General features: G+C 48.8%; 1 protein-coding gene across 4 annotated transcripts; it reads left to right on the forward strand.

The window, feature by feature from the left end:
* Positions 1-247: 247 nt before the first annotated feature.
* ZSCAN2 (zinc finger and SCAN domain containing 2) lies at positions 248-21,754 on the forward strand. Of its 4 annotated transcripts, none has more exons than XM_012449127.2 (3): positions 248-374; positions 3,555-4,068; positions 16,981-17,340. In XM_012449127.2, the coding sequence occupies exons 2-3, from the start codon at positions 3,666-3,668 to the stop codon at positions 17,013-17,015; spliced, it is 438 nt and encodes a 145-aa protein (XP_012304550.2). In that variant the 5' UTR covers positions 248-374; positions 3,555-3,665; the 3' UTR covers positions 17,016-17,340. The 4 variants fall into 4 exon arrangements, with proteins under 4 accessions (XP_012304550.2, XP_012304537.2, XP_012304528.2 ...); XM_012449114.2 differs by lacking the exon at positions 16,981-17,340 and adding an exon at positions 19,971-21,754 and having other exon boundaries at positions 289-374; positions 3,558-4,068; XM_012449105.2 differs by lacking the exon at positions 16,981-17,340 and adding an exon at positions 19,971-21,754 and having other exon boundaries at positions 293-374.
* Positions 21,755-24,202: the final 2,448 nt, after the last annotated feature.

Below are 24,202 nucleotides of genomic sequence, written 5' to 3' on the forward strand. Positions count from 1 at the left end.
ACACTGGGGACCTGACGGTCAGTCCGCGGATTTCCCTGCCTCTGGCCCGCGGGCACTGCCAAGCTATCAGCCCCAAACCCTGCTCCAGGGACCCCAGTCCGGTTTCGTCTCCGAGCGGACTACACCTCCCACAATGCCTTGGGCCCAACCTCCCGCCCGCTGCCTGGCTGGGTGCCGTCTCCGCCAATAGAAAGGCAGAATTTCCAGGTTCGTTCTCGGCAGCCAATGAGCGCGGCGGTGGGCGGGCCTCTCCCGTCCATTGTTCTCGGTGCCCCACGGGCTTGAGCCGGGTTGAATCCAGAGGGGCCGGGCCGAGCCCGGGGGCGCTTTTGCACGCGGAGCAGCCGCTAGAGCAGGACCTGGACTCCCGAGAGGTGAGCCGGAGAAGCAGGCCTGGAGCCGCGCGGACTCCGGGCAATAGCTCGAGGCGAGGGAGTAGAGGGCCTGGAGCCAGCTGCCGGCTGCCCTGCTGGGGGAGGGGCGTCGGGGTCGCGCTCCGTGTCCCGAGGGCCCAGCAGCCCGGATTTACGCGCGGGCTCCGCTCAGCGAACCGTTCCTGACGCGTCTCCCACTGGGAAGCGCAGGCTTTGGACGGTAAGGGGCATTTGACGACATCCCGCGCAGCCTACGCGTTTTACATATGGGGAAACTGAGGTTCAGAGGGGGCGTGTCGTGCCCCAAGACAGATGGCAAATTAGCTGACCCGGCACAGTTTTCCCCGGCTCCGAAGTAGGAAGAGTTCTCTTATACCGTATGCCAGTGTTTCTTCTAGTCATTTGAGAAAATACACGTTGAGAGCTTCTGTTTTCCCACTAGCTTTTGTTTTCTTTTTGTGTATTTTTTGTTTGTTTTGTTTTTAGCTTTTGTCAACTTTTCCCCCCTTTTTATTGAGGGGGATGTTATCTGAGTCTTTATGATGTAGTAATGATTTAAAAAATTTTTTTTCTTTGTGTAGAGACGGGGTCTCACTCTGTTGCCCAGGCTGGTCACGAACTCCCAGCCTCAAGCCGTCTTCCCTCCTCAACCTCCCAAAGTGCTGGGAGTACAGGTGTGAGCCACAGCGCCTGGCCTAAAAAATAATTTTGTATTGCTTTTATAATATTTATTTTAAGTCGTTTGCAATTCCACTGTTCTCAATATTTTGTAGCTGCCGTCCTGTTCTTTTTTCCTGTGAGTTCATTTTTATTTTTTGAGACAGAGTTTCGCTCTTCTTGCCCAGGCTGGAGTGCAATGGAGTGATCTCACACTCACCACAACTTCCACCTCCTGGGTTCAAGCGATTCCCCTGCCTCAGCCTCCTGAGTAGGTGGAATTACAGGCATGTGCCACCACGCATGGCTAATTTTGTATTTTTAGTAGAGACGGGGTTTCCCATGTTGGTCAAGCTGGTCTCGAACTCCTGACCGCAGGTGATCCGCCCGCCTCACCTTCACAAAGTGCTGGGGTTACAGGCATGAACCACTGAGCCCGGCCATGAGTTCGTTTTTAAAGGGAATTGGGGACTTACTATGTCTATGGTTTTTCTGCCCTGCTGATTTTGTTTATCCATTATTTTCATGTCAGAAGGATTATCTTAAGTCATTAATGATTAATAATCTTTGTTTAATTTTTAAAATATTAAAAACATTCAGCATAATGCACAGGTCTTACATTTCATATGTTTGCTCTTGTGCCACCATTGCCAGTCAAGATATTGAAAATTTCCATCATCCCAGAAGGCTCCTTTGAGCCCCTTCCCTGTCATGACCACCCAAAGGCAGCCATTATTAATTGCACAGTTTCTTTCTTTCTTTTTTTTTTTTTTGAGACTGAGTTTCACTCTGTCACCCAGGCTGGAGTGCAGTGGCACGATCTCGGCTCACTGCAACCTCCACCTCCCAGGTTCAAGCGATTCTCCTACCTCAGCCTCCTGAGTTGCTGGGATTACAGGTGCCTGCCACCATGCCTGGCTAATTTTTGTATTTTTGGAAGAGACAGGATTTCACCATGTTGGCCAGACTGGTCTAGAACTCCAGACCTCAAGTGATCTGCCTGCCCTGGCCTCCCAAAGTGCTGGGATTCCAGCTACCACAGCCAGCCTATAGCACAGTTTCTGATACATGCTACTCTACAGATGTGTCATAGTTTATTAGCCATTCCCCAGCTGCTGGATTTTTAAGGACTCAATTTTTTGGCATTAGAGATAGTGTTGTGGTTTTGTGTCCTTGCGAATAAATTTCTTTTTTCAAAGATGTTTATTAAGATAAATTACTGAGGGGCTGAGGCTGGATTGGAGAGTGTGGGCATGCTTTAAACTTCATACTTGAAGTATGGTAGTAATGCTGTTGAGATACTGCCTTTCTTCCAATGAAGCTCAAAGAGCTTTGACCTCTGATCCATTGCCGATCCCTAAGATGCCCCTGTAACAACAGAAACATGAGTGTTGTTATCTCTATTCATTAGGTGGTCACTGAGATTGAGTGACTTAGTCGTCTGTTAGGTCTTGGTCACACAGTGCAAGTCGAAACTGACTTATGAGAGTCCTCAGCATTTCAGTCCGGGGTTTTTCCGGGAACTTTGCATTTCTGATACTCGTTCTTCGGTGTTTTGGAAGGAACAACACCGTATTTTATTGTGCTTGGGATACTTTTTTTTTTTTTGAGACAGAGTCTTGCTCTGTCGCCCGTATCGCTCAGGCTGGTGTGCAGTGGTGCAATCTCAGCTCACTGCAGTCACCACCTCCTGGGTTCAAAAGTTTCTCTTGCCTCAGCCTCCCAAGTAGCTGAGACTATAGGCACCCACCATCATGCCCGGCCAATTTTTTTTTTTTTGTATTTTTTAGTAGAGACAGGGTTTCACTATGTTGGCCAGGCTGGTCTCGAACTCCTGACCTTGTGATCCGCCCACCTCGACCTCCCAAAGTGCTGGAATTACAGGTGTGAGCCGCTGTGCCAGGCCACCTGGCTAATTTTTGTATTTGTAATAGAGACAGGGTTTCACCATACCTCAGGTGATCTGCCCAACTCGGCCTCCGAAAGTGCTGGGAATTACAGGTGTGAGACACCACAACCAGCCTTCTTAACTTCTCTTACCACAGAGAGATGTTTTCAGGAATAAGCTCTTTTTCCTTTAAGAGGAACAGGAAACGTCTGTTGATTATGTAAGGACCACTTGGTGGTCTGACCTGGGCTCTTTTTTTTTAGAGTCGGGGTCTTGCTGTGTTGCCCAGGCTGGAGTGCAGTGGCTATTCACAGGTGCGATCCCACTACTGATCAGCACAGGAGTTCTGACCTGCTCCGTTTCCGACCTGGGCCGGTTCACCCCTCCTTAGGCAACCTGGTGGTCCCCCGCTCCCGGGAGGTCACCAGATTGATGCCGAACTTAGTGCGGACACCCGATCGGCATAGCTCACTACAGCCCAGAACTCCTGGACTTAAGAGATCCTCCAGCCTCAGCCTCCTGAATAGCTGGGACTACAGGCACGCGCTACCACGCCCGGCTGACCTGGGCTCTTGTGAGTTAGATTGCTTTAGGACAGTCTACTATTGATTATGGTTCTCTTTTTTGTTTCTCAGCAGGACTACTTGTTGAGATTTGAGGGGGGAAGTGTCTCACCCGAGAGCCTGGCTGGAGAAGACTGAGGGTCAAGGCCTGAAGCCTAAGTGATTGCCCCAGGACTGTGGGTGATGGCTGCAGAGATCCCCAGAGTGACCGCTCCGCTGAGCCCCTTGGTCCAGGTGCCTCAAGAGGAAGATAGACAGGAGGAGGAGGTCACCACCATGATCCTGGAGGATGACTCCTGGGTGCAGGAAGCTGTACTGCAGGAGGATGGCCCTGAGTCTGAGCCCTTTCCCCAGAGTGCCAGCAAGGGCAGCCCCCAGGAGGAGGCAACCGGGGGACCGCAGGGTGCGCTCGGGCGCCTCCGAGAGCTCTGTCGGCGCTGGCTGAGGCCAGAGGTGCACACCAAGGAGCAGATGTTGACTGTGCTGCCAAAGGAAATTCAGGCTTGGCTACAAGAACATCGGCCTGAAAGCAGCGAGGAGGCGGTGGCCCTGGTGGAAGGCTTGACCCAGACCCTTCGGGACAGTGGTGAGATGCAGAACCTCATAGGGAGAGGGCGGGAGATGGAGGAGTGTGATGTTTCAGAGGAGGATACAGTGGTGTTCAGGACAGAGTGGGGGCCAGCGCCATCCCTCTGCTCTGTCTGCAGGTAGTCAGCGTGTTCATCGGCCTTTTAGTGTCCTCCCTGTGTGCAATGTCAGCTCCTGAACTGCAGTGGGGGAGGGGCTTAGAGCTACATTTGCATAGTAAGCACAGTTTTTACTTCTGTGTTTATTTGGAGTGGTTGGGAAGCTAATGGAAGTTATCATGGGGAGGAGCTGGAGACTCATACGAACCACCGCCTGGCACCTTCACTAGGTCGTGCAAGAAACATCCAAATAGTTCCTGCAATTAGAGAAAACAATCTGATGTTTTCAACATGATTTTTTTTTTTTAGACTCTATGTCACTCTGTTGCCCAGGCTGGGGTGCAGTGGCACGATTTGGCTCACTGCGACCTCTGCCTCCTGGGTTCAAGCAGTTCTCCTGCCTCAGCCTCTTAAGTAGCTGAGATTACAAGCATGCGCCACCATGCTTGGCTAATTTTTGTATTTTTAGTAGAGACGGGGTTTCACCACGTAAGCCAGGCTGGTCTCGAACTCCTGACTTTGTGATTTGCTCACGTCGGCCTCCCAAAGTGTTGCACCCGGCCTCAAGGTGATTATTTTTATGAAACCAAGAGAAATGACAAATAAACCAGCTAATAACTAGGGACTTTCTGTGGTATAAAGTCATCCCGGGCTCTTAAAATAGTCATTTCAAACCTGAGCTCTTTGCAGTAGTTGCTCTGTTTGCTCCCCATGTTACTCAAAAGCGTTGGGATCCTGGCATGCCATTTAACTGCTCCGTCTCCCTCCTGGTTTTCCGTTGTAAACTGGACTCACTTGATTACCAAATATTTGCTTCAGATGTGCCTGTGCCTTAAAGGCTGCCTCAGGACTCATAGGATATAGCTGATGAGTCCTTTGTGCTGATGAGAACTATGGAAATTCAGAGAATGGAGTGTGGAGAGGAGAGGTCAGGTCAGAGAAGGCTTCCTGGAGGAGGTGACACCTAAGCAGGAGGTTGTAGAAGGGAGTAGGGTGGGGCAGCTGAGAGGGGCTGTGCTGAGCAGAGGCTCGGAAGGGCAGAGCCAAGGTGGTTTATACCTCTCGGTGACAGGAGGGCTGGCTGATTGGAGTGGCAAGGGTGTTTTTAGGAAGTGGTAGGAGGTAGTTTGGGGGAAGGGTGGGTGAGGGCGCGGACTGAATGTCATTGGCCTCAGCTGGTTCTTGACCTAGTGCCCAAGGGGCATGGGAGGAAGCAGAGTTTGGCAACAGGATGTAGGTTTGATTAGGGTAAGGAGAGGCTAGGGGCAGGAGAGCAGCCAGGAAGCTGCCTCGTCATCGGGTGTGCAGCGATGGGGGTCGGCCCCAGATGGGACACATGTGAGAAAGAGCTGATAGTCACAATGGCTAGCATTCCCCAAGCTCGCTCTGCAAGCCAGGAAATATGCTTAGCATCTAATATGGAAAACTCATGCAATCGTCACCACCCTGGAAGATGAGCAGGATTATGATCCCCAGAGACCCCTTAAGATCATGTGCCTTTGTACCAGGCAGAAGCAAGATTTATGATTCTTTTTTTTTTTTTGGGGGGGACAGAGTTTCGCTCTTGTTACCCAGGCTGGAGTACAATGGCGCGATCTCGGCTCACTGCAACCTCCGCCTCCTGGGTTCAGGCAATACTCCTGCCTCAGCCTCCTGAGTAGCTGGGGTTACAGGCACGCGCCACCGTGCCCAGCTAATTTTTTGTATTAGTAGAGACGGGGTTTCACCATGTTGACCAGGATGGTCTCGATCTCTTGACCTCGTGATCCACCCGCCTCGGCCTCCCAAAGTGCTGGGATTACAGGCGTGAGCCACCGCGCCCAGCCAAGATTTATGATTCTAAGTGACAGTTCTTAGTGGATGTTGAAAGGAGGGGATGCAGTTGGAATTAAGACAGTGACTAACTCCAGAGCATCTGGCCTGGAGGATTCAGAAGACTGGGAAGAGAAGAGAAGGAAACTGAAGGGGGTTTGGGGCGGAGACTCTGACAACTGCCAGGGACTGGGAGAACGAGGAAAGCTGTCCTCTGGACAAAGGGATTGACAGCGAAGGTCTGCAGTGACCCAGCCCTGCCCTGGGCACGCTCATGCCTGTCCATCTCACTAAGAATCCTGTGAGTGGGTGGCATTGTCATTTCACAGATAGGAAATGCAAGTCCAGGAAGTTCACACAGCTGAAGTGGTGTAGCCAGGATTCAAACTCAGATCTGTCTTTTTTTTTTTCGAGATGGAGTCTTGCTCTGTCACCCAGGCTAGAGTGCAGTGGGGCGATCTCAGCTCACTGCAACCTCCGCCTCCTGGGTTCAAGCAGTTCTCTGCCCCAGCCTCCTGAGTAGCTGGGACTACAGGCGCCCGCCACCACACCTGGCTAATTTTTGTATTTTTAGTAGAGATGGGGTTTCACCATGTTGGCCAGTCTGGTCTTGAACTCCCAACCTTGTGATCTGCCCTCCTTGGCCTCCCAAAGTTCTGAGATTACAGGAGTGAGTCACCATTACCAGCCCAGAACTCTCTTTCTGCATAGAGATCTCAGTTTTGCTTGAAGCAAAGTACTTGATTTTCTTTGGCCCTGAAAAATAACTGAATTTTATTCCTCCTGCTAGAATAAGCAAACCTGTCATCCTATTTTACAGCTGTCTTTGCGTGCCTCCGGGTGGAGGTGACCAGTTTGTAATGAACTTGCGGATTTGCAGTCAGATACTAAGGAGGAGAGAGTGGTAGAGGGCGGAGGAGAGAGCTGTAGAGGGCCGAGGAGAGAGTGGTAGAGGGCGGAGGGGAGAGTGGTAGAGGGCTGAGGAGAGGCCTCAGGCTGTTTGTTATTTGGCTGGGGAGGCACTGAGCAGAGGTTCAGTTCTCAGCAGGTGTCGGAGGTGATGACAGCCCTTCTCATCCGGTTTGCAGCAGAGGCTTTGTGCCTTTCATCTTTTTCTTTTTCTCTTTTTTTTTGAGATGGTATCTTGCTCTGTCACCCAGGCTGGAGTGCAGCGGCGTGATTTTGGCTCACTGCAACCTCCACCTCCCAGGTTCATGAGATTCTCCTGCCTCAGCCTCCTGAGTAGCTGGGATTACAGGCGTGAATCACCATGCCTGGCTAATTTTTTGTATTTTTAGTAGAGATGGGGATTCACTGTGTTAGCCAGGATGGTCTTGATTTCCTGACTTTGTGATCTGCCCGCCTCGGCCTCCCAAAGTGCTGGGATTACAGGTGTGAGCCACTGCACCCGGCCTTGTGCCTTTCATCTTTAACTGGGCACCTGAGATGGGGACCTTCCCAGACATGTGGGTTTGTCTGTCCCCTGACTTCTGCCTCTGAGATTGTCTTAGTTGGTCTTTGTCTAACAAACGCCCCTGACCTTCCTCATGATTGTCACAGGAGTCCCTGCATTGTCTTCATCCCTTCTCAAACATTTATTCAACATAAGGCCGTTTGACCTCTTCTGTTTGTCCAGCTTGGGACCTTTGGACACAATCGTCCAGCACAGGACGTTTCCAGGCCTGGTTAGTCGTTGGTTGTTTAATGTGTTTCTAACAAGAACCTCTAGGCACTCATGATTCAAATATCTTCTGATTCCAATGAAGACCAGACCTGTGTTAATAGTTTAAGGCAGAGCTTCTCTCTCCGTGTGACTGTTTCCTGAGGACGTTTTACTCCCCATGCCCGGCCCTAATCCAGGTGCCTGGAGTTTCTCACCTGAATTCTTGGAGCAGCTGCCAAACTGAACCAGTCTTCAGCCTCTGCCCCTTCATCACAGTTCTTCCACTCCTACCAGAGTGATGGGGTGCTCCTGCTTAAAAACCTTCATGAGCGGCCGGGCGCAGTGGCTCACGCCTGTAATCCCAGCACTTTGGGAGGCCGAGGCGGGCGGATCACTAGGTCAAGAGATTGAGACCATCCTGGCCAACATGGTGAAACCCCGTCTCTACTAAAATACAAAAATTAGCTGAGTGTGGTGGCACACGCCTGTAGTCCCAGCTACTCGGGAGGCTGAGGCAGAAGAATTGCTTGAACCCTGGAGGGGGAGGTTGCAGTGAACCGAGATTGTGCCACTGCACTCCAGCCTGGTGCCTGGGGACAGAGCGAGACTCTGTCTCAAAAAAAAAAAAAAAACCTTCATGAGTTTCCCAGGATCTACCAAATCAAGCATGACCTCTGTGTTCTGCTTGGAATCTGGGGCCCTGTGGGACCTGGCCCAGCCCTCCCCTGCAGCCTGCTCCCACCCTGACCCATCACCCCCACCATGCTCTACCCCCACTCCATTCAGACCCAATCTTGCTGTTTCTTAAACACAGACAGTGCTTTTTTTTTTTTTTTGAGACAGGGTCTTTCTCCATCCTCCAGGCTGGAGTGGAACAGTGGCACGATCTGGGCTCACCACAACCTCCGCCTCCTGGGTTCAGTGATTCTCCTGCTTCAGCCTCCCAAGTAGCTGGGATTTACTACACTCGGCTAATTTTTGTCTTTTTAGTAGACAGGGGTTCACCATGTTGGCCAGACTGGTCTCGAACTCCTGACCTCAGGTGATCTGCCCATCTCAGCTTCCTAGAGTGCTGGGATTACAGATATCAGCCACTGCGCCTGGCCCTTGCTCCTGGATTTGTGGCCTGGAATAGCCTTGTCCCATATCTGTGTGATAAAGTCCCAGTTCTTTGAGTGCCCACCCTTGGAGATCCTCTTCATAAAAGCTGTCCTTAAACTCCGTCCCTTCCCCCCGCCAAGCCCTCCCCAGTTCTACCTACCTGGAAGCACCTCTAATCACCTCTGCTAGAAGTCATCTCCCCCAGAACATTTGGATTCTCTCTCTTGGCTTTTTTTATCATAGTGCATTGTTTTCCATTTATATGAATGCCTGTCTTATTTCTTCTAGGAACGTGTAAAATCCCAGAAGACGAGGAACCTGTCTTTTTTCTTTCCCCTTTCATTCCCCCTCCTCCTCCTCTCCCACCCTACTCCCTCTCCTTCTCTCTTCAATATCATCAACCTCTGGGCCCCAGCCTAGAACTCCTGAATCAGAAACTTTAAAGGTGGCTGGGCATGGTGGCTCACGCTTGTAATCCCAGCACTGTGGGAGGCTGAGGCGGGTGGATCACTCGAGGCCAGGAGTTCGAGACCAGCCTGGCTAACATAGTGAAACCCTGTCTCTACTAAAAATACAAAAAAATAGCCAGGTGTGGTGGTGCACACCTATAATCCCAAGTACTTGGGAGGCTGAGGCAAGAGAATTGCTTCAACCTGGGAGGTGGTGGTTGCAGTGAGCCGGGGTTGCGCCACTGCACTCCAGCCTGGGCAACAGACCTCTGTCTCAAAAAAAAAAAAAGAGAAAGAAACTTTGAGGGTGATGCCCAGCATTCCGCTAAGTGATCCTGATTCGGACTCCAGTTTGACAATGCCTGCATGAGACCTCTGGTTCTCAAACTCAGCCACACATTAAAATTACCTGGGGGCCTGGAGCCTACTCCCAGGGATTCTGATTTTCTGATTTAATTGGTATGGGGTACGGCCTGGGCAAGGGATTTTTGAAAGCACCCCAGGTGGTTCTGTTATGCAGCAAAGTGTGAAGACCACTTAGAGCTTTGTTCCTCAGGGTGTGGTCAGGGGGCCAGCAGCATCGGCCCAGGGCTCACCTGGGCGTTTGTTAGATAGACAGACTGTCAATCTCACCCAGCCCCGCTGAAGCAGATTTGCATTTGACAAGACCTCCAGGTGATTCCTATGCTCTGAGGTTTGAGAAGCACTACCCGGGAGAGGAATAGAGGTTGCGAACTTCAGGCCTACTCTTGTCCAGCGGTTGAGTGAGTCATAGCTGACCTCTCCAGCCGTCCTCAGCATCATCTGGCCGTAGAGGCAGCAGGTGATTGGTTATGAGCTTGCCGCGCCAGCACAGTGCTCCCTCAATGACCACAAAGGAACACATACGTTCATTTGTCTCAGCTAGAAAGGGAGTAGAAAGTGTTAGAGGGTTGCAAAAGTATATAAGCTATAATTCTTAGCTGCAGAACAAAATTACGTGTGTGTGTGTGTGTGTGTGTGTGTGTGTGTGTATGTATGAGAGAGAGAGAGAGACAAAGTCTCACTCTGTCACCCAGGCTGAAGTACACTAGTGTGATCATAGCTCACTATAACCTAACTCTTGGCCTCAAGCCATCCTCCTGCTTCAGCCACCCAAAGCACTGGGATTACAGGAGTGAGCCACTGTGCTCAGCCAGCCCAATTTTTTTTTTTTTTTTTTTTTGAGATGGAGTTTCACTTTGTTGCCCAGGCTGGAGTGCAGTGGCGCGATCTCGGCTCACTGCAGCTTCCACGTCCCAGGATTCTCCTGCCTCAGCTTCCCGAGTAGGTGAGATTACAGGCAACTGCTACTGTGCTTGGCTAATTTTTGTATTTTTTAACTAGAGACGGGTTTTCACCATGCTGGCCAGGCTGGTCTTGAACTCCTGACCTTATCTGCCTGCCTTGGCCTCCCAAAGTGCTGGGATTACAGGCCCCCCAAAATTCCTTTTAATTTACTCAAATATTTGAAAAGTATACCAGACAGAACTCTTAGGGAGAGATAATATTATAACTGAAATGTTTGGCAGTCATTCATCTCGCCTGATAACAGTCTATTGCTATTTTTATCAGCTGTTAGTCTTTCAAGCAGCCAGAGTTCAGGGGGAACGATGCTCCGAGTCTCTCAGGGATGTTCAGGTTTCCACTGGGCTTGCCAAGGCAGCGCTCTAATGCGGAGAGCCCCAGTGAGAATGGAACTGGGCATAACCCGTATCGGAATCGCTTCTCTATTTTAGACCAGTGGCTCTGAGCATGTTGCTGAGACACAGGGCTAGCTCACAGTGAGGCAGGAGGGGCTGGAGAAGGATTTTGAGCCAAACACATCAAAGCACCAAAGATTGTGAACAGTTTATTTAATTGTTACAAATAAATTACAGCAAATTCAGGTCTATCCTCCTATTGACGTGAGTCTTCCCATGTTCATTCTGGTATGGTCTGTGGCCAGGTGAGGACACACAGGGCCCTGTGAATGGCCATGGGAATGTGTGCTATGCACGTGAGGCCAGAGCACACGCAGCAGGTGCGAGAAATACAAGGCCTATTGGCTTGGATCTAGCTACAGTGGCTGGTTTTGTCCACTGACAGATAAAGGGAGAGGTCCTGTGGCCCTTCAGGAACTGTTCCAGTGAATGATTTTTGGACACTAGTCAAATCATTTTGAAAGAACTAAAATTGGATACCTACTTTGCAGCTTACAAAGAAATAGATCCCTGCTTTACAAGTTACACAGAAATAGATCCCAGATGGATTATAGATCTGTGCCAGACAGGATCTGAAATGACATATGAGAGAATATTTTTATAATGTTAGCATGCGGGAAGGACTTCCATGCTTGTCTGACAGGAACCCCTAGGCACTCACAATTCAAGTACGAATTGTGAATAAGCAGTACAGAAATCATCAAAGCTATCTTGGACTCATTAAAACAGAAGTCTTTCATATAAAAAATGATACCGTGAATCAAGTTAAAAGACAGCATACTTGGCCAGGCGCGGTGGCTCATGCCTGTAATCCCAGCACTTTGGGAGGCTGAGGTGGGTGGATCATGAGGGCAGGAGTTCAAGACCAGTCTGGCTAAGATGGTGAAACCCCGTCTCTACTAAAAATACAAAAATTAGCCAGGCGTGGTGGCAGGCATCTGTTATCCCAGCTACTCAGGAGGATCAGCCAGAGAATCGCTTGAACCCGGGAGGCAGAGGTTGCAGTGAGCCGAGATCACGCCATTACATTCCAGCCTGGCGACAGGGCAAGACTCCGTCTCAAAAAAAACCAAAAAAATAAAACAAAACACAAGACAGCATACACGTTAGGAGGAAATATTTGCATCCAAGTCTGTAATGTAACAGATTATCAGTTAAAATCCTTGGTCTACAATTGCCTCTGCAAATTCATAAGAAAAGTCAACTGAGTAGAATAAAAGGTAAAAGATATGAACAAGCAATTTAGAAATGAAGAATTAAAAATTATGAAAAATATTCTACCTCAGGAATTATCAGGGAAATGCCAATTAAAGCAAGATACTATCATTGTGCCTAGGAGACATAAGATTTAAGAGTGTTTCTAGACCAGGCACGGTGGCTCATGCCTGTAATCCTAGCACTTTGGGAGGCCAAGGCGGACAGATCATCCTGAGGTCAGGAGTTCAAAACCAGCCAGGCCAACGTAGTGAAATCCCGTCTCTACTAAAAATACAAAAATTAGCTGGGCATGGTGGCATGTGTCTGTAGTCCCAGCTACTAAGGAGGCTGAGGCAGAGAATCTCTTGACCTGGGAGGCAGAGGTTGCAGTGAGCAGAGATCATGCCACTGCACTCCAGCCTGGGCAACAGGGTGAGACTGTGTCTCAAAAAAAAGAGAAAAAGAGAAAGAGATGGGGTCTCACTATGGTTCTCAAGCTGGTCTTGAATTCCTGGCCTCTGCCTCTGCCTCCCAAAGTGCTGGGATTACAGGCATGAGCCAACATGCCCAGCCCATATATTATTTTTTTATTATGGCAAAATATAAGATAAAACTTAATTAACCATTTTTAGAATACAGGTCGGTAGCGTTAAGTACATTCACATTGTTGTGCAATCTTCGCTGGTATCCATCTACAGAACTTTTTCCTCTCAAGCTGAAACTCTGTGTCCATTACACAAGAACTCTCCATTCCCTTCTCCCCCAACCCCTGGCAACGACCATTCCACCTTCTCTGATTTTGAAGACTCTACATACCTTGTATAAGAGGAGTCATAATGTATTGTCTTTTTGTGTCTGGCTTTTTTCACCTAGTTTAATATCCTCAAGGTTGAGGTCAACCCATGTTTAAGCATGGGTCAGAATTTAATTCCTTTGGAAAGCTGAAGTATATTTCACTGTATGTATATACCATATTTAGTTTATTCATCTGTTGATGGATAGTTGGGTTGTTTGCGCCTTTGGCTGTTGTGAATAATTCATGAGCATGATACACAAATATCTGTTCTAGTCTGGGCTTTCAATTTCGGGGAGTTATATACCTAGAATGAAAATCACTGGATCAGGCCAGGTGTGGTAGCTCACACCTGTAATTCCAGCACTTTCGGAGGCCTTGGTGGGCAGATCAGCTGAGGTCAGGAGTTCAAGACCAGCCTGGCCAACATAATGAAACCCCATTTCTACTAAAAATACAAAAATTAGCTGGGTGTGGTGGTTGTAATCCCAGCTACTCCGGAGGCTGAGGCAGAAGAATCGCTTGAACCTGCGGGGTGGAGGTTGCAGTAAGCTGAGATCGTGCCACTGCACTCCAGCCTGGGCAACAGAGCAAGACTTCTCAAAAAAAAAAAAAAAAATACAAAACAAAACAGAAAACAACAGCAACAACAAAGTGGGTGTCTGGGCCATCCAGCCTCCTGCTCACAAGTCTGCTTCCCCAGAAGCCGCCTCCCTGCATCCGGTCATATCCACAGAGTATGCTCCTCTGGGCATTTCTACCAGTAAAATTCCTTTAAAAAAATTTCTAGCTGCCACCATCTCATCTCCATTCACAACATGGTGAGAATATTATTTTTGTATCTGCCCAAAACCAGTTTCTGAGTTTTCATTTTCTAAATTGGCCACAGTAAATAAAGGAGGGACTCGTCTGCCGTTGACCGTTCTGTGCTCCGTGCTCTGAACCTCATGGGGACCGACCTTGCTCAGGGAGCCTGGAGGGGGCCAGGGATTCCTCATTCTTCCCAGCTCAGTGATGTTTTCCCATTTGGAGACCCTTCGCGGGCAGATCACCTGAAGGGCCGCTCTTTTCTGGCCAATAGAATGGCTCCTGTGTCTCTTTGTTCTCAGAGGGCAACTTGTGAAGAACTCCCAACCCTCCTTTGGTCTTCGCTGGATTACAGCTGTCTTCATAAGAATAGGATTGGTCTTTGGGCAGTACAGTGAGGGGGTTATTGGGCCTCGATTCTACTTTAGGGCCCTCTGTAGTGAGGTTTATGATATTTATGTTATACAGCAGTGTAGAAATGGTATTCTAACTAAAATTGGGGTTGGGAGGAATAAGGTGATTTATAGGATACGTTCATTGATTGTCTCGTCTGTAATACCTGGGAGTTCAAAAGACTTAACATTTAAAAGAAGATAGCCCTACAGATTAAGTATCACACTTAAAGGCTCCCGATTTTAAAGAAATTCTTTCATATTTTCATTTAAATCTTAGATCCGCCGGGCGCGGTGGCTCACGCCTGTAATCCCAGCACTTTGGGAGGCCGAGGTGGGAGGATCACGAGGTCAAGAGATCGAGACCATCCTGGTCAACATGGTGAAACCCCGTCTCTACTAAAAATACAAAAAAAATTAGCTGGGCACGGTGGCGTGTGCCTGTAATCCCAGCTACTCAGGAGGTTGAGGCAGGAGAATTGCCTGAACCCAGGAGGCGGAGGTTGCGGTGAGCCGAGATCACGCCATTGCACTCCAGCCTGGGTAACAAGAGCGAAACTCCGTCTCAAAAAAAAAAAAAAAAAAAAAAAAATCTTAGATCCATTTGGGATTTGTCCTGTTCTGAGTCCAGCTTGAATTTTTCCATTTGAATTTTTCCAATTTTTCCTAACTAGTTCTTCCAGCATAATTTATTGTATGTTGTGTCTTTTCTCCATGGATTTAAGAGACCAACCATATTGTATGCTAAATTTTCATTCTTATTATACAGATTCTCTTTTCTGTTCTCCTGGCCTGTCTATCCATGTGCCACTTGTATTCTGAATTCACATGTCTATTGAATCTGTTTCTGGAGTTTTTATTTTGTTTCTTTGGTCTGATTGTCTATTAATGTTTTAATTATTAAGATTTCACAATGGTTTTATTTTTGTTTTTGAGACAGAGTCTTGCTCTGTTGCCCAGGCTGGAGTGCAGTGGCACGATTTTGGCCCACTGCAGCCTCTGTCTCCCAGGTTCAAGTGATTCTTCTGCCTCAGCCTCCCAAGTAGGTGGGATTACAGGTGCTCACCACCATGCCTGGCTAATTTTTGTATTTTTAGCAGAAATGGAGTTTCACCATGTTGGCCAGGCTGGTCTTGAACTCCTGACCTCAGGTGATCCACCTGCCTCAGGCTTCCAAAGTACTGGGCTTATAGGAGTGAACCATAGTGTCCGGCCAAGATTCCATAATGTTTTAACATCTGACAGAGATAGTCCTGCTCCCTTCCAATTTTAGTCAATAATCTTATCTTTTTTTTCCACCCCACCCCCAGCCGAGACGGAGTCTCGCTCTGTTGCCCAGGTTGGAGAGCAGTGGCGCAATCTCCGCTCACCATGACCTCTGTCTCCTGGGTTCAAGCGATTCTCCTGCCTCAGTCTCCCGGGTAGCTGGAATTACAGGTGCCTGCCACCATGCCCAGCATGAATAGAGAGAAATCTTGAAACCAGTTGATTTTCTTGCCCCCTTGTAAGTGATTTTATCCTTTTGCTGTTGTCCACTGGTCTCACTGTTAGCCACCCTGGGCTGGTTTTTGTTGGCCCATGGTATACCTTTCACGGGTTCTTATATCCTTATCGAGTCTATCTTTAAGATTAGTTCTATTCCTTTGTTTTAGTTTTCTTCTTTGAGAACTCTGTCACCCAGGCTGGAGTGCAATGGCGTGATCTCAGCTCACTGCAGCCTCCACCTCCTGAGTTCAGCCTCCCCAGTAGCTGGGATTACAGGCACGCGCCACCACGCACAGCTCATTTTTATATTTGTTAATAGAGACGAGGTTTCACCTTGTTGGCCAGACTGGTCCTCGTGATCTGCCCTCCTCGGCCTCCTAAAGTGCTGGGATTACAGGCGCGAACGACTGTGCCTGGCCTGTTTGTTTTTGAGGCAGGATCTGACTGTCACCCAGGCTGCAGTGCAGTGGTGCAAACACGGCTCACTGCAGCCTCTGCCTCCTGGGCTCAAGCAGTCCTCCTGCTTTGGCCTTCCAAGTAGCTGGGTCCACAAGTATGTGCAGCCACACCTGGCTAATTTTTGTTTTTTTGTAGAGATGAGGTTTTGTCATTTCCCAAGCTGTCTCAAACCCCTGGGGTCAAGTGATCTGCCTGTCTTGGCCTCCCAAAGTACTGAGATTACAGACCTGAGCCAACACGCCGGTCCTCTATCATTCTTTTTAATCCTTTTAACCTATTCTATTGTTTCTGTTTCCTGCCGTTGCTTTCTTATTTCATCCTCTTTTTCCCATTCTGTGCTTTCCAAGATGCCTGTTCCCGTAGTGCTGCTGCTTATGTTGTCTTCATGTCTCTGGGTGATTTTCCCTCCTTTCCTGAGTTCCTCCAGTGTACATTTCATCTCTTCCTGTCGTCTCGCCGTCCGTTCTTCAGGCTCTTCTCTGTGGTATTCCTTTACAAAGGCAGTTGCTTCATTTAATTATTTTTGTGGGTGGAAATGATCACTTTTCTCAGTAATAATAATTCCTCAGGCCGGGCACAATGGTTCAATTCTTTAATCCCAGCACTTTCGGAGGCCAGGGTTGGTGGATCCCATGAGGTCAGGAGTTTGAGACCAGCCTGGCCAACATGGGGAAACCCCATCTCTATTAAAAATACAAAAAAAATAAGACAGGCCTGATGGTGTGCACCTATAACTCCAGCTACTCAGGAAGCTGAGGCAGGAGAATCACTTGAACCCAGGAGGCAGAGGTTGCAGTGAGCTGAGATTGTGCCACTGCACTCCAGCCTGGGCGACAGAGCAAGACTCCATCTAAAAAAAAAAACCAAAACAAAACCAAAAAATCTTGGATTAATGTGCATGGGTCAAAGGCTCTTTTCTTCTCTGCTTTCCAGAAACAGCTTCCTGTATACATGGCTGCCCTGTGTGATTCCAGTTGCAGCCTCACCTCTTTGCCTCTCTGAACCAAAGAAGCCAGCCCTGCTTATCCCAGTTCCCAAACACAGGAAGTGATTTTCTGCCTGAGCTTTCTGAGATCCGCTCCCTCCCACCCCAGGGCTCTCCATGCTTATTCAATGCGCTTCCTTCCTCATTGCTTCTACCCAGTCTGCTGTTTTGGGACGCCCTGACATGTATTTTGGTGTCTGCAAATTTTATCTTCTGATCTCACTGAAATAAAATTGGATTTTTACTTGTTTTCCTCGTTGCTTCCGAGCTCCTTTGAGAGCTAACCAGTTCTGACTTTAAAACAGCAAAACCCCTTAGTAGCTAATGTTACCTATTCAGAAGAGAAAATTACTAAAATCATCTCCCAAAAATGTTTTTGGGCATGTTAGTTTGCTGAAAACAGATCAGGGCCTTGGCCTGCAGGTCCTTCTAGAATAGAGATGATAGCAGGGCTCTGTGCTCAAAACTTGCCAAAAAACTGTCTTCCAGGGCCAGGCACAGTAGTTCACTCCAGTAATCCAGCACTGTGGGAGGCTGAGGCAGGAGGATTGCTTGCGGTAAGGAGTTCGAGACCAGCCTGGCCAACATGGTAAAATATCATCTCTACTAAAAATACAAAAATTAGCCAGGAGTCATGGTGGGCACCTGTAATTCTAGCTACTCAGGAGGCCAAGGCAAGAGAATTGCTTGAACCCAGGAGACGGAGGTTGCACTGAGCTAAGATTGCATCACTGCACTCCAACCTGAGTGACACAGTGAGACTCCGTCTCAGAAGAAAAAAAACAAAAAACTATCTTGCAGGAATTTGAGGAAGCACAGAATTCCTGGCCCTGCCGAGTCAGAGTATGCCTTGCGCCCCTCATGCCTGTATCTGTCCCCTAGGGATGAGGGGTGGGGCTGGAGGGCAATTCTATGAACCCACAGATTACCAGCAGCATGTGGAAGCATGGAGTGTAATTATATCCCTGTTTTCAACTTTAAATGTGATCTTATGGCCAGGCACGGTGGCTCACGGCTGTCATCCCAGCACTTTGGGAGGCTGAGGCAGGAGGATCACTTCAGCCCAGGAGTTTGAGACTACCCTGGGCACCGTGACAAAACTCCATCTCCACAAAAATACATAAAAATTAGCTGGGCATGGTGCATACAGCTGTGTAATCCCAGCTACCTTCGAGGCTAAGGTGGGAGAGTCAGATGAGCCCAGAAAGTCAAGGCTGCTGGGAGCTGTGATCACACCACTGCACTCCCACCTCAGGGACAGACTGAGACCTTGTCTTAACCGAAGGCCTGTCCAATTTTACCATGCTCGTACGTGGAAGTTTACCTTAAGTTACAGAAACTTAATTAATTGAGCATCTAACTTTATTATTTTATTTTTTGAGACAGAGTCTCAGTCGCCAGGCTAGAATGTAGTGGCATGATCCTAGCTCGCTGCAACCTCCGCCTCCAGAGTTCAAGTGATTCTTCTGCCTCAGCCTCCTGAGTAGGTGGGATTATAGGCGCCCACCACCACACTTGGCTAAGTTTTATATTTTTAATAGAGATGGGGTTTCACCATGTTGGCCAGGATGGTCTTGATCTCTTGACCTCATGATCCGCCCACCTTGGCCTCCCAAAGTGCTGAGATTATAGGTGTGAGCCACTGCGCCCGGCAGAGCATCTAACTTTAAATAAAGTTTATTAGCTTTAATAATAGAAATATCACTAAGAGGCCAGGCACAGTGACTGATGCCTGTAATCCCAACACTTTGGAGGCCCAGGTGGGTGGATCACCTGATGTCAGGAGTTCGAGACCAGCCTGGCCAACATAGTGAAAGCCCGTCTCTACTAAAAATACAAAAATTAGCTGGGCATGGTGGTGCGTGCCTGTAGTCCCAGCTACTCGGGAGGCTGAGGCAGGAGAATTGCCTGAATCCAGGAGGTGGAGGTTGCAATGAGCTGAGGTCTCGCCACTGCTGTCCAGGCTGGGTGGCTGAGTGAGATTCTGTCTCAAAAAAAAAAAAAAAAAAGGCTGGGCACGGTGGCTCACACCTATAATCCCAGCACTCATTCATTCAGTCATTACGTTGAATCAAGCAGGAGGCACTATAGTGAGTGTTGGGGTAATTGGGTAGGTACTCTGGTGATGTCCTTTATAATTCCCGCCTGACCTCATTTCCTGGTAAAAACACAGGTAGTGGGAACATGGAACCCAAATCTTTAAGGCTTTGAAATTCTGGGTGATTGCCACAAAGATTATGAGACCTGACGATTAAATAACCAGTTAGAATGAAATAAGCCTGTTTTTTTCTTTTCCTCCAACTTTTAAGTTCAGGGGTACATGTGCAGATGTGCAGGTTTGCCACGAAGGTAAATGTGTGCCATGGTGGTTTGCTGCCCAGATCATCCCACCAGCTAGATGTTAAGCGCACCATGCATTAGCTATTCTTCCTGATGCTCCTCCTCTGTCTCCCCCGCAGGCCCCAGCGTGTTGTTCCCCATGTCTATGTGTTCTCATCGTTCACCTCCTGCTTATAAGAGAGAACATGCAGTGTTTAGTTTTCTGTTCCTGCGTTGGTTTACTGAGGATGATGGCTTCCAGCTCCATTCATGTCCCTGCAAAGGACATGGTCTTGTTCCTTTTTATGGCTGCATATTATTCCGTGGTGTATATGTACTACATTTTCTTCATCCAGTCTATCACTGATGGGCATTTGCGTTGATTCTGTCTTTGCCATTGTGAATAGTGCTGCAGTGAACATATGCATGCATGTATCTGTATAATAGAACGATTGATACTCCTTTGGGTATAATAAACCTGGGTATTAAAGGCTTTGAGGATTTCCTAGCCTCTTCGTGTTGACTGAAGTTAAATTTTTATGCATTTCCCCCTTAGTTTTCTTTTGTCGTCACGACAGGGAGTTGAGTAGACATTGTATGTTTTTCTTCATTGTTTCAGATTTTGAGATACAGAGTGAAAATGGGGAGACCTGTAATCAAGACATGTTTGAGGATGAATCCCATGAGATATTCTCGGAAATGCGTGAAGAGGAAAGCGCTCAGCACTCCGATGGGGAAAGTGACTTTGAGAGAGATGCTGGCGCCCGGAGGCCCCAGGGACACACCCCAGGCAAGGACCTCAGGGAGGTGCTCTCCCAGGACAAGGAAGTTGGCCAGCTCATAGGCTTGCAGGGCACCTACCTGGGGGAGAAGCCCTATGAATGTCCCCAGTGTGGGAAGACCTTCAGCCGGAAGTCCCACCTCATCACACATGAGCGGACCCACACAGGAGAGAAATACTACAAATGTGACGAATGTGGAAAAAGCTTTAGTGACGGTTCAAACTTTAGTAGACACCAAACCACTCACACCGGGGAGAAGCCCTACAAGTGCAGGGACTGTGGGAAGAGCTTTAGCCGGAGCGCCAACCTCATAACTCACCAGAGGATCCACACGGGGGAGAAGCCCTTCCAGTGTGCCGAGTGTGGCAAGAGCTTCAGCAGGAGCCCCAACCTCATTGCACATCAGCGCACCCACACGGGAGAGAAGCCCTACTCGTGCCCCGAGTGTGGAAAGAGCTTTGGCAACCGGTCCAGCCTTAACACGCATCAGGGGATCCACACTGGAGAAAAGCCCTACGAATGTAAAGAATGCGGCGAAAGCTTTAGTTACAACTCCAACCTAATCAGGCACCAGAGGATCCACACAGGAGAGAAACCCTACAAATGTACCGACTGCGGGCAGAGGTTCAGCCAGAGTTCAGCCCTCATCACCCACCGGAGAACTCACACGGGAGAGAAACCCTACCAGTGCAGCGAGTGCGGGAAGAGCTTCAGCCGCAGCTCCAACCTGGCCACGCACCGGAGAACCCACATGGTGGAGAAGCCCTATAAGTGTGGGGTGTGCGGGAAGAGCTTCAGCCAGAGCTCCAGTCTGATCGCACACCAGGGCATGCACACGGGGGAGAAACCCTACGAGTGCCTGACGTGTGGGGAGAGCTTCAGCTGGAGCTCCAACCTCCTCAAGCACCAGAGGATCCACACGGGCGAGAAGCCCTACAAATGCAGCGAGTGTGGGAAGTGCTTCAGCCAGCGCTCCCAGCTCGTAGTGCACCAGCGGACCCACACTGGCGAGAAGCCCTACAAATGCCTCATGTGCGGCAAGAGCTTCAGCCGGGGCTCCATTCTGGTCATGCACCAGAGGGCGCATTTGGGAGACAAGCCCTACAGGTGCCCCGAGTGTGGGAAAGGCTTTAGCTGGAACTCAGTCCTCATTATACATCAGCGAATCCACACGGGGGAGAAGCCCTACAAATGCCCCGAGTGTGGCAAAGGCTTCAGCAACAGCTCTAACTTTATCACACATCAGAGAACTCACATGAAAGAGAAACTTTATTGACGTGGCCAAGAGCGAAAGTGAGGGGCTAGCTCTGGAGCGGAAGTTGCCACACTGCCCAGCAGTGATTGAAAGAGCTGTGCTTCCTAAACGCTTGGGGGGCTTTTTCCAGAATCTTCCCCTTGCTCATCCTCATTTCCAGGACACTATCATTTTAGTGGTCTGAGTCAAGCCCCGTGTATGTTCAAGAACAGGGCGTAGGAGTGGAAGGTCTGGAAAGTTGGGTCTTTTCCCTTACATTGCGTGACTTGATTGGCCCCCTGTCTTGTGATTCCTCTGTGCCTCAGTTTCCTCTTTGGTAAAGTGGTGGTGAGGGGAGTGTTTCTCCATGTGGATGGAAGACAGCGTGGCCCACAATGTGGGCCAGGTCCTCAGAGAAGTACTGGAAATCCATTGGTGTGGTTCTTGTTTTGCTGCCACTGTGCTGGGCTCAGGTGCCTTCCCCCCAAGCTGTTAGTGTTCCCAGGCTTCCTGCCCAGGCTAGAATCTGCTCTTCTGGCTTTAGTGTCTTGGGCTTTGATTTCAGGTCAAGATGGAGGGGCTTCTCCAGTTCTGAGTCACCCACATGAAGATAAATCCCCTTTGTATTTCCAGAAAGTGTCAGGAGCACAGAAACATGAAGAAGTACGGCCTGGAGCCAGTGCCTCAGTGTCCTTTCCAGTGACAAGAGTCAGGGCCTGCAGGAAAGGGGTAAACCGTGTCCTGTGATAAGTCAGCTACCAGGATAACACATTTGTTCTCGTGGGGTCTCGTTCTGGAGAGTGTAGTGAAGTCAGAGTCCCAGCTGCCAGCTCATGGTGGATGGTAACTTCTGTCTCATCCTTCTGTCTCATCAAGAGTAAAACGGTCCTGCACACTGCAGCGTGGGCTCGTGCCTTCGCCCCAACAGATACATAGCCCCATAACCATTTCTGAATTATTCTGTGCACTTATTTCCCTCTTCTTCTATTTTTAACCTGACATATGCAGACCTAGAGTCCTGTCGGGTAGCTTTTGTATATGAAGAACACTATTTTTAAAGAAGTGCTAACCTTGAGGACATATCTGTTCCCTGGAGATACTGGGTTTGAATCATGAGGTTGTCCTACAGGTGTCGCCCTTGATCTCGGGACGCTATCAGGGCTTTGTTCTCTAGATCCTTGCGCCTGGAGAGAGTGAAGACGGGAGTGATGGCAGGTGAAAGGCTTTGCTGTGAAGGAAAAGGAGATAAGGCGTTTCCAGGAAGTGGGAAACTGCCTTCTCCTACACATGGCCCTGTGCTCAGAATGGGCTTGGTTCTTAAAGGATGGATGCTCAGTATTCCCTAATAAAGTTCCATTATTTTCCCGAGTCTGTCTTTTACTGTGTGTTAAAAACCTGAACTTACTGGGCTGGGCGCTGCGGCTCACGCCTGTAATCCCAGCACTTTGGGAGGCTGAGGCAGGCGGATCACAAGGTCAAGAGATCAAGACCATCTTGGCTAACATGATGAAACCCCGTCTCTACTAAAAATACAAAAATTAACTGGGCATGTTGGCGTGCACCTGTAGACCCTGCTACTCGGGAGGCTGAGGCAGGAGAATCGCTTGAACCTGGGAGGGGGACATTGCAGTGAGCCGAGATTGCGCCGCTGCACTCCAGCCTGATGCCTGGCGACAGAACGAGACTCTGTCTCAAAAAAAAAAACAAAAAAAAAACTGAACTGTTAGCAAACTCACACCTCACTTCCCCACGCCACTTGCCTCCTACCCCAGCCTGAGAGTGGTCCAAAGCCTACAGGGAGCAAAAGTCTATTATTTCTAAAAGTTCACCTTTGGGTGAACCTAGACCTGTGTGTGCCTGACCAGGGTACACACCTTCCCACTGCCTTCTGCAAACTCTACATGGAATCCGTCATCCAAGACTTGGAGCCATGGCTTTGGCTAAGGATCCAGATGGCATCCTGAGGAGGCCACTGGGAGTCATCTCTGTCCAAAATCAACTTAGACATGAGGAGGAAATTCTAGGCAGTGATGTTTGTTAAACCAAGAGAAAAAAAAATCAAGTAGGCTATGAAATCCACATCATTAGTGCCATTCCTTCACTTACTCGGCCAACAGGTTCTAGGAGAGGTTGTGAAGAGGAAGTCCCTTGATTTGTCCAATAGAAGAAAGATTCCCGGCCTGGCGCAGTGGCTCATGCCTGTAATCCCGGCATTTTGGGAGGCCAAGGCGGGTGGATTATGAGGTCAGGAGATTGAGGCCATCCTAGCTAACACAATGAAGCCCTGTCTCTACTAAAAAAAAAAAAAAAAAATACAAAAAAAAAATTAGCTTGGCGTGGTGGCAGGCGCCTGTAGTCCTAGCTAACGAGAGGCTAAGACAGGAGAATCGCTTGAACCCAGGAAGCGGAGGTTCCGGTGAGCTGAGATGGCACCACTGCACTCCAGCCTGGGCGAGAGTGAGACTCTGTCTCAAAAAAAAGAGATTCCCATCTGTCTGGGAAGTTACAAGAGCTGCCCGAGCAGTAAGGGAAACAGATGGATGGTTTCCCACCTGACATGAAGTTCTGGAGTTTGATTAGTAAAGGGAACTTGGGTTGTAGAAAATACTGGATCTTTTTTTAAGTCTCAACTTGAAAGAAGAGTTTATATTAAGCTTTTTGAATTTTTTTAACTCCTCCTTACCTAGTAGAAACACAAAATATCCTAGGAAAGAAAGGAAACCAGATTAGCTGGAATTTCAATTGCTAAATTAAGCTGGAACCAAGACATTGTTGAGAAAATGACAAATTACAGTTCTTGAAAGGTTGAGAGTTGTCTGAGGTTGTTGCTTTGCA

Source organism: Aotus nancymaae, unplaced genomic scaffold (assembly GCF_030222135.1).
Source record: "Aotus nancymaae isolate 86718 unplaced genomic scaffold, 86718_ANA_hifiasm-v0.15.2.pri h1tg000064l_0, whole genome shotgun sequence".
Taxonomy (NCBI): domain Eukaryota; kingdom Metazoa; phylum Chordata; class Mammalia; order Primates; family Aotidae; genus Aotus; species Aotus nancymaae.

Bases quoted from the DNA above. Each gene is read 5' to 3' on its own strand.
- ZSCAN2 (XM_012449114.2), top strand. From the start codon at position 3,666: ATGGCTGCAGAGATCCCCAGAGTGACCGCTCCGCTGAGCCCCTTGGTC. The intron at 4,069-19,970 runs GTGAGATGCAGA...TCATTGTTTCAG, and splicing joins CCAGACCCTTCGGGACAGTG to ATTTTGAGATACAGAGTGAA.